The sequence below is a fragment of the Lactuca sativa genome, chromosome 7 (genome assembly GCF_002870075.4).
Source record: "Lactuca sativa cultivar Salinas chromosome 7, Lsat_Salinas_v11, whole genome shotgun sequence".
NCBI classification, from domain to species: domain Eukaryota; kingdom Viridiplantae; phylum Streptophyta; class Magnoliopsida; order Asterales; family Asteraceae; genus Lactuca; species Lactuca sativa.
In genome coordinates this window covers 51,815,817-51,825,803 of record NC_056629.2, presented here as the reverse complement: position 1 = coordinate 51,825,803, position 9,987 = coordinate 51,815,817, and the positions used below count along the sequence as shown (strand labels likewise).

General features: G+C 37.7%; 1 protein-coding gene across 1 annotated transcript; it reads right to left on the bottom strand.

The window, feature by feature from the left end:
* Positions 1-6,792: 6,792 nt before the first annotated feature.
* LOC111905487 (eukaryotic initiation factor 4A-15) lies at positions 6,793-9,387 on the bottom strand. Its single transcript, XM_023901173.2, has 5 exons — positions 9,234-9,387; positions 8,458-8,527; positions 8,265-8,371; positions 7,757-8,187; positions 6,793-7,664 (listed from the first exon to the last, which is right to left on the bottom strand). The coding sequence occupies exons 2-5, from the start codon at positions 8,523-8,525 to the stop codon at positions 7,029-7,031; spliced, it is 1,242 nt and encodes a 413-aa protein (XP_023756941.1). The 5' UTR covers positions 8,526-8,527; positions 9,234-9,387; the 3' UTR covers positions 6,793-7,028.
* Between the last annotated feature and the right edge of the window lie 600 nt (positions 9,388-9,987).

Genomic DNA, 9,987 nt, shown 5'->3' with positions numbered 1-9,987 from the left:
TTCCATCAGCCATAGGGTCTATTTATACTTGTAGACTCCTTAAGGATTACAGATAAGTCCCTATCAGATAATCTTCTCTTAAGGCTATCCAAATCCATTCCTAAGATAATCATATGGACGATTTTAGCTATCCTAAATCTCTTAGAATTCGTCCATACCATATCCAAATGGATTTACAGTCCAAAGTTTAACTATCAAACAATTGACAGTTTATACCCCTTTATTTAATTAATCTCTTTAAGTCACCAAATTAATTCTAATTAATTCTATGACTTATATTAATCAAATAACAATATATTATTCATTATATTATTCCCATAATACTTTAATAATATTTACTCTCTCTTATTAAATCATCCTATCAAGTTGCTATGGTGAAGGCAACCCAAAAGGACCATGCACAACCGGATCAAATACTTGCCTAATATAGTTACAGCCTTAGACACTATTCCAACAGCATGGTCCTTTTGGGTTGCCTTCACCAAAGCAACTTGATAGGATGAATTATGGAGAGAAAGGATGAAATATGATTTATTAATATATTATGAGAATAATATATTAAAGGAGAAATCATATTGTTTAATTAATATTAGTCAAGAATTAATAAGAATTAAGTTTGTGATTAAAAGAGATTAATTAAACTTAAGGGACTGGAATTGTAATTATAAGATAATTGCAGTTTGGGCTATGGATTGTCTTATATTAAGGAGTGGACGAATTCTATGGGGAAACCCATTAGAAATCGTCCAAGGCCTTTAAGGAAAGGAGTCCATGGGTTGCTTAGGGCTTAAGCATCCAAATTAGGGTTTCCTTGTTAGATAACCCTAATAGCCTCACTATATATAGAGCCCTTGTGCCCCAAAAACGTGGACAAGCTTTCTTCTAGGGTTTCCACATGTTTTGGGAAGCCTCCTTCTCTTCTCCTTTTCATCCTCTTGCTCTTGGTGTTTGTGAACCATTAGAGGAGTGACATTTGTGACTCTAAGCTTTCTAAAGTCAATACAAGGAGGATTTGGGATTGTTATTGCTATATAACAATCAAGGTAATATCTTAAACCCATTCTTATGTTTATGATTACTTGTATGCTAGAATTAGGGTTTATAGTCTTGGATAAATTGCATGTACAATAGAGAAACCTAGATCCAAGCATTAGGGTTTGTATGAGCACATAGGATGTTCTTATGACCAAAACCCATCAATATTATACTAAATAAAAATGAAAATTTTAGGTTAGAAATCAGGATGTTACATTTAGGCTTTGTACACTTAACCTTAACAATCTTGCCAACTTTATTCCTTATGGTAGCAACATCACCAAATTTAGCTATGTTCTCCCTTTGATTCATTACTTCCAGCCTTTCTTCTCTTTGAACCATCCTAACGATATTCCTTTAAATAGATTCTTGTTGTTTTAGAATATTGGGAGTTACAATATCTTTGATCAGGTCTTCATGTGATCATTTCATTGATCTTGACCTTGTTGTATTCTTTAGTAATAGCTCTAGCTTCTTTAATAAAAACACCTAACTCAACTAAAATTCTTTGTAGTTCATCCTCAACAATAAGATCATCAGACTCTATGTTTTTTAGAGGATGAAGGATGCAACCAAGAGTCTACATGTCTTTTCTTGAGAATAAAGCTGATTGGAGCTTGATCCTTTCCACTGGAAGAGAATTCAGCATGCTCCCCCTCGCTTTGAAACTCCCCTTAAAACGGGTCATGTTTGGGAATACAACAGGCATAGGAAAAACATGAATGGGTTGACCCCTTAAGTAATCAATGTTAAGAACTTGCACTTCATCATCATCTTCACTATTAGATGATATATCCCCCTGTTGGTATCAGGAAAGAAAAAGGAATAATTGAAAGTAGTTGATCAGATGTAGTAGGAGGCATAAGTTGTGAGGTAGATGCAACCAAATGAGATGGTTGAACTGATGGTTGAAGCTGAGGAATTGGAGTTGAAGAGGGAGTTGGAGTATTCTGAAGCGGGGATAATGCAGAGGATGGCATTAGAGGAACCAAGAGAGCTTTTATTACATTGAACTGGTGTTTACAAGATCAATCCGGGAAAACAGTTTCCGGTGGATGCCGCCACTCCATTGTAGCGTTGATGTTCTACCGCCGCCCGTATGACCCGTCGTTGCCGTCGGAAATGGCTCTCAGTCGCCATTTCAACTCGTTCCAACGCCACCTGCTGCCTAGTTGATGGATTAGAGCAGCGGTCTCGTATCAGGAAGGGATATTCGATGTTGTTGAGCCCATGAGCTTCTAGCCATCGCCATCGTGCCGTCGTTGCATCCATTTCAACGACCATTCCGCCGATGCCGCCTCTCCTTGGTGATGCCGTCGCTAACCGCCACCAGGGGGTGGCTGGAGTTGCTTTTGTGATCATATGGGGTGTGTTTCATGTCTCCAGCTCATGTGTGTGTGTGTGTTATTTTGATATTTAGCATTGTAAAATGTAAATTACAACTTGGAATAATAAAAGAAATTGAAAACCACCACCTTAGGGTGGTGGCTGCCGCCACCGGCCGCCGTGTTGGGTGGCGGTGTGCTTAGTTGTGTTGGGATTGCTAGTTTAGGATGTTTGGTCAAGGGACTAAAACCCTAATGGGTCCAATGAGGCTTAATGGGCATAAAAGCCCAAACATGTGTCTAATGGGGTTAATGGACCCTAATGGATCCAAGGACTTAGCTAATGGGCCTATTGGGCTAAGATGGGTTGGAACCCTAATTAGGGTTTGGAAAACCTTAATGCCATGAAACCCTAATTTGGGATTTATCGGAATCGCATCGAGATTAATTAATGATCTTAGAATATTAATTAATAATCATTTGCAATCAACCTAAGTCAACATTGGACTTAATGGATTAAGTCCTTAATGGGTTAAGTAGGAACACTTAACCCTAATCATCATTTTATGTGAAACCCTAATTTCACTTGGGTTTATTATTGGGCCTTTCTATTGGGCCTGATGATTGGGTTATTAAATGGGTCATCCAAGATCAAGAAAATGGACTAAAATAACTAATGGGCTTTGGGGTAAGACCCATGTAAGGGGTTCGGCCCCAATTTGGAAAATTAGGCAATATTTTGGACCTTAATGATTATATGATGTTGGGCCTTAGAGTAAGACCATGTATAGGCATGGGCCCAATTTGGAAAATTGGGCCATATGTTGGGCTTTTAGCCATATTTGGACTTTTGGGCCTTAGATTGGGCCTTGGGCTTGCATAAATCCAACCTTGGGGTAATGTAGTTATTATCCAAGTGAGTATTTATGATTATGTGTTGGGACCCATTTATTAATCGGGTGTTATTTTGGTGTTGACAATTCGGGAATTTGTCATCCAGCAGTTGGGGTGAAGTCTGCGGGACTTCAGCAATGTGGGGTTATGTCTACGGGACTTCAGCAGTGTGGGGTGAGTTACCTTCCAATAGCGGTGGGTCTACGACCACAATGTTGGCCCACCAGTAGGAGTTGTATGTTAGATGATTGTCTTTGTGATATTCATCTAGGTTTGCTACTACCTGATATATTTATGTGCTAGTATGTTATGATGTTATGTGATAGTGGTAGTAGGGGTGAAATAGTCCCCAGTTACCGGTCGATAGGACCGAAGGGGTAGTTTAGTACCCAGCCATGCTAGCCAGCTTAGGATATATGTGATATGATATTATGTGGTAATAGTAGTGGGTGAAATAGTCCCTGGTTACCGGTCGACAGGACTGAAGGGGTAGGCTAGCACCCAGATATGCTAGGCAGTATGTGATTTATGTTTATATGCTAGGGTTTTATGTGGTAATGGTAGGGGTGAAATAGTCCCCAGTATCCGGTCGAGAGGACCGAAGGGGAGACCAGCACCCAAATATGCTAGTCGGTATCCGGTCGAGAGGACCAAAGGGGAGGCCAGCACCTAGATATGCTAGCTAGTATCCGGTCGAGAGGACTGAAGGGGCAGGTCGGGCACCCATATATGTCTGATAATATATGTATGTTATGTGATTTTATGGTATGCGGTACGACGGGGGAAGTCACTAAGCTTCGTGCTTACAGTTTACAGTTTTGGTTTCAGATACTCGTTTTTAAAGGAAAAGAGTCGACTCGATCGCAGCGCATCACACTATGGTTTTCCACACATGAGATCTTTGGGATTACACTCTGATATTGTTTTATGATAACATGTTTTGATTATTTCTACTTTGGTTTTGACATGACATGATATTACGGATGTTTTATTACACTGTTGGTTTTCTAATAACGTATTTAAAAATGAAATTTTTGGCTTGTATTTTTGGGATGTTACAGTGAAAAAGGTGGATTGCGGAATCTGTCAGCTTAAGTATGATCAAGGATAAGAAATTCAAGGTGGAAATTAGATGGGAAGGATGAAGCTAATGGAGAAGGATGGCTTAAAACAGCAAGATTTGGGGATTGGATGAGCTAGACTAGTGTGATTACATCACTATCCCCACACAATTACAAAGAATGGGTGGGGTTGATCCCACGGGATGAGAAGAATGAGAATTCATACCTTTAGATTGAGTTGAGAAATGTGTTTTCTCTATATTCTGAGATAATGAAAAAGAGGAAAAAAATACGGCGGTTGGTTCATGTGGTTTCCTAATGGTAAGGACAATTATGATAGCTACTATGCATTTGGTCCTTGTGGTTTCAATTTTTATGTGATTAGTCCTTATTGCATATAAAGTAATTTTTCTACCTTTTTTATTCTTTTACATTTTCTGTATATTGTTTATTTATTTTTTATATAAAAATAAAAAGACAACCTTATATTCCCCCCCCCCCTCCCTCCCAACCTTCACCAGCCATTTGGGTTTGCACTTCATGAACACACACAAACAAGAACATGTTCATGAACACACACACACACTAACGAACAACTCCACAAAGACATACGCTCAAGAACACACACCACTAACTATCAGCACCATCACAAAATCTGGAAAGCAACACACCATGCACATTTTGTAAATGAACACACACACACACACACCTGGGAAATCGACACACACCTACAAATCTGGAAATCAACACGTACACAACAGATCTAGAAGTTGATACACACATGTAAATCTCCATGTCTACAACGACGATGACTAGGGTTTACAGCAGTGGTGGTTTGTCAGAAAATAGGTAGTGAGCTTCAACGATGGTTCAATCTAGAAAGATAAGGTCGGTTTCCATCTTGATGGATGGATTGTGGTTTCGACGATTACGAGAAACACAAATGGTGGTTATCTTGAAGGGGATGCATTGGTAGAGATGTCAAAAACCTCTATGGGACCCCGATCTCGCGGGACCCCATTTTCGTACAGGGAGTATTTTTACAATGTTTTTTTGGGTTTGGGGACGGGAGCGAGGGTGGGTTTTACCCTTGTTTAGTTTTTATGGACATGGGTGCTGGCGGGGAGTTCCGTCTAGAATATCGTGCGAGCCCCCAAAATAATTACCTATATCTAAATATTTTATTTATAAAATTAAATATTAAACTTAGAGTAGTCTTATGTAATGTATGTTTTGTATTTGAATAACTAATGTAATATGTAAGGTTAAACAAAATAAGCAATTGAAAAAAAAAAAAAAGTAAATAAGGTTAAACTAGCATTTCGGGTCAAACAGGGTTTATAGGGTCGGTCTTGAAATTCGAGGGCGAGATAACAGGGAATTCAAGGGCGGGATAGGGGGAGGCTATTTTCGCTCATGTTTGGTCCCATTAACATCCTTATTCATGAACTTGGGGTTATGGGGTTATGGTGTGGAGACAATGGTGGTTTTGATGACTCCTATGGATCTCCGATTAGGTTCTCAATAGAGAGAGAGAGAGAGAGAGAGAGAGAGAGAGAGAGAGAGAGAGAGAGAGAGAGAGAGAGAGAGAGAGAGAGAGAGAGAGGTTTTGACGACTCCTTTAAATCTTCGATTAGGTTCTCAATAGTATATATATATATATATATATATATATATATATATATATATATATATATATATATAGAGAGAGAGAGAGAGAGAGAGAGAGAGCCGAACGTTGTATTTTAAAGATGGTAATATGTTTTAAGGTTAGCATTAGATGACAATTAATAAAGGATTAGGTGGGATACAATTCGAGGTGCAAACGAGAGAAACTACTTAAGATCGGCTTGTTAAAAGTTTGATTCGAAACTGATTTTAAATGAGCCCAAACTGAACTCTAGCTTGCTATTAAGCTCATTTATTAAACGAGATCGAGTCCGAGCCAATGTCATAAGCTCACAGGCCTACACGAGCATGGATATAATATAATTTATTATTATCTTTATATATTAAAATATAAAAAAAATACTTGCAGGATTTAGGACATTAGGAAATGAGCTTGTTAACGAACTCGAAACGAGCTTAAGCTTATTTAGGCATGTTAGACAAAAAACGAGCCGAGCATATATATTTTTTTACGAGCTCGAGCCTAGCTCAATACAAGAAAACTCAAATCGAGCCGAGTTTGAACTCGAGCTTCGTATAACTTAAACGAGCCCGAGCCGAGCCTCATCAAGATGAGCTCGACCCGGGGATTTTGCACACCTAGATATAATAGTAATAATTTTAAAACAAAATTAAAAAAAAAAATAACAAAATGAAACCACCATGACTAAGAAATGAACCACATGAACCAAAGAAATAGGGGCTATCTTAGTTGTCCTCGTAATGCCTGTTTTGACAAGCCACGTAATTTAGTCTTTTTTTAAGTGCTAATTACACGTACTAACATATGTATCAGCAACAAAGAAATGTTGGTCAAAATCATGCACCAATCATGTCATAGATTTGAAAACATTAAATCAAATATCACCACGATCAAAATTCTTGTCTAAATTAAACAACGGATCATAAACAACACAAACCCGGAAAAGCAGGATTCAGGAACAAAGAAAATAGATAGGATCCATCTAATATAAGCTAAAGTTAACTAATAATCCATACCATACCCCAAAAAGTATCGATCTCCTTCTCAACCAACAAAATCTTTTCAAATCAAATCAGCAACATTTGAAGGCAGCTCCTCAACAACCACATTGTAAAACTTCTGAATATCAGAAAGCATCTTCTCATCCTCCAAGGTCACAAAGTTAATGGCAACACCCTTTCTTCCAAACCTTCCACTTCTTCCAATCCTGTGAAGGTAGTTTTCTGGTTGGGTAGGAAGGTCATAGTTGATAACAAGTGAAACCTGTTGGACATCAATACCCCTGGCCAAAAGGTCTGTAGTGATCAAGACACGTGAAGATCCTGAACGAAACTCCCGCATGATTATGTCACGCGTGTTCTGATCCATGTCACCATGAGTGGCTGACACTGTGTGGTCCCGGCTTCTCATCTTGTCAGTCAACCAGTCAACCTTTCGACGAGTGTTCACAAAGATGACACTTTGAGTGATTGCTAGGGTCTCATAAAGATCACAGAGTGTTTCGAGTTTCCAATCTTCCTTTTCAACATTCACATAGAACTGTTTGATTCCTTCTAGGGTTAACTCATCTCTTTTCACAAGAATCCTCACTGGTTTGTTCATGAACTTTCTTGTGATCTCAAGTGCCTCTGGTGGCATTGTTGCAGAGAACACCCCAACTTGAACCTTTGGTGGAAGCAACTGGAAGATGTCATAAATCTAAAAAGAAACAAACCCGTTATTAAAAAGATAATGAATAATCAGATAAAGTAATCAAGATTTGATTTTTAGTAAAGAATTAAAGATCAAACCTGATCTTTGAAACCCCTTGAGAGCATTTCATCAGCTTCATCAAGAACAAACATCTTAATGTAGTCAGACCTTAGAGACTGTCTGCGCAGCATGTCAAACACACGTCCAGGTGTCCCCACAACAACATGGACCCCAGCTGAGAGAATCCTCTGGTCCTCACGTACACTGGTCCCACCTACACAAGCATGGACTTTGACACCAAGGTAGTCACCAAGGGCACGCATGACTTTTTCAATCTGTTGAGCAAGTTCACGGGTAGGTGCCAAAACCAAGGCTTGGCATTCGACTACATTGTAGTCAAGTTGTTGAAGGATTCCAGAGCAAAAAGTTGCTGTCTTTCCAGTTCCAGATTGAGCTTGTTGAATTACATCTAGGCCCTTAGTGAAGGGGACAATTCCCCTTTGTTGAATTGCAGATGGTTTCTCAAAACCTACATTGGTATCAAAACTGTCATGATCTTGATGATACGAAAGAAGGATGTAGATTGCACAAGTGGACTGAACTTACCATATGCATAGATGCCTCTTAAAAGGTTTTCTTGTAAACCCATGGCATCAAAGCTGTCATAGACTTCATCGTATGATGTAAAGAAGTCTTGTCCATCAGTTGAAAGCCTGTTTAGTATAAACAATGAAAAGATAAGTAAGCCTTTGTAAGACAAGAACAATGATTGTGAAAAGGTAAACTTGGGGAGACTTACAATTCGTTCATCTTGGTGTCAAATTGACGAGTATCAAACTGAGATCCTTCTGCTGCAACACCTGCCATGACTGCATAGAGAACAGAAACATTTTTTTAAGTAATAGAAAATTGATTTTGTGTGAATAGAGTGACAGAAAACAGTTTTGATGTTTGGCCTATGAACTCAAAAGTGCAGAAGTATGACCCAAAAATCAAAGTACATACACAAGAAAACTGACAGATAGATAGATGTAAACATGTATAACCAAAAAGATCCAGTCATCCAAAAACGAAAAGGACTTCTTATCCATTCAAATTGTTCTTCAGCAAATATATACGTATCCCATAAAATATTGGCATAGAAGGTTTCTCATTTATAATTCAGTAGACTGCTGTCAGTTACTTGGTTATTTCATCGCTAAAAATTTCGGATCTTGAACAACCATAACTCTTTACTTCTATCTGACTCGACAAACTAAATTTATCAAACAGTGTTGATAAGCATCGTATATTTTACTGTTGGATTAAATCGAAATCCTAGGTTTCACATATATACGCTATTCTATCTCAAATTACTATACAACCATAAAAATCTCTAATATAACACCCAAAAACACTTGAAAGCAGAGTACTTCACTTACGAACTTGAGAAAAGAAGAGGACTTTATCATCCATAAAACATCGATTCACATTACACATGGTGAAATCGGAGCACGGGCATAAATAAACAGGGACTAAAACAGATCCAACTATCGGAACTTGAAACAAAGAATGGTGGGTTATAAATCATATTACCTTGAAGTGATGAATCGATCGATTGAAAGATTAGAGAGAAATCTTGTGGAGGAACTTCTTAGGGTTTTTGTGAAGCTCTCCTGGTGTTTGGGGAAGGAAAAGAGAGTTTCGATATAAAGCGAAGAGTTGTATATAGGATACAACTCTTGCCCTATTTTTTTTGCTGTGGATTTGACGGTTTTACCCTTGGGGCACCAAATTTCTATTTCTATTGATTAATTAAAAAAAAAGTTAATAACTTATTTACTTACACACTTGCAATTTATTGTAATTCGTTACTAATTTTTATTAGTTTATGTAATGGAATTTTTAACATTTCAAGATATGCATAATGATGTATGAAAATATAAATGATGTGTTTTAGGCCTTAATTGAGATAATGGATTCTTTATTGGGTCTAGACTCTAGATACACGTAACCCACACCTAACCGGATTATCTAAAAAATAAATATATGGGCTAAAGAAATAGCGAGCCCAACTATTAGATATCGTTCTAAAATAATATGTATGTTGAAGATAAGGTGTTAAATGAGAAAATATATTACTTTTAGATTTAATAGAAAAAAGGAAAAAGAAACTAAGGCGTTTGGTATACTATATAATATCTCGAAGTAAAAAAAATATCGAATTAAAAGAAAAAAGAAAATTAAATAAAAAAAAAAGATATTTGTTATAGGATAGCCAAAGTTGATCTTTGGGGTCTTTTTTTTACTGGTCGGGAAAGAAAGAAGGGATGGAAAGGATACATACTAA

Excerpts from the sequence above, each read along its gene's own strand:
- LOC111905487 (XM_023901173.2), bottom strand. The coding sequence starts at position 8,525 with ATGGCAGGTGTTGCAGCAGAAGGATCTCAGTTTGATACTCGTCAATTT. Across the intron at positions 8,372-8,457 it reads GACACCAAGATGAACGAATT|GCTTTCAACTGATGGACAAG; the intron begins GTAAGTCTCCCC and ends TATACTAAACAG. Across the intron at positions 8,188-8,264 it reads AAGAGGCATCTATGCATATG|GTTTTGAGAAACCATCTGCA; the intron begins GTAAGTTCAGTC and ends ATACCAATGTAG.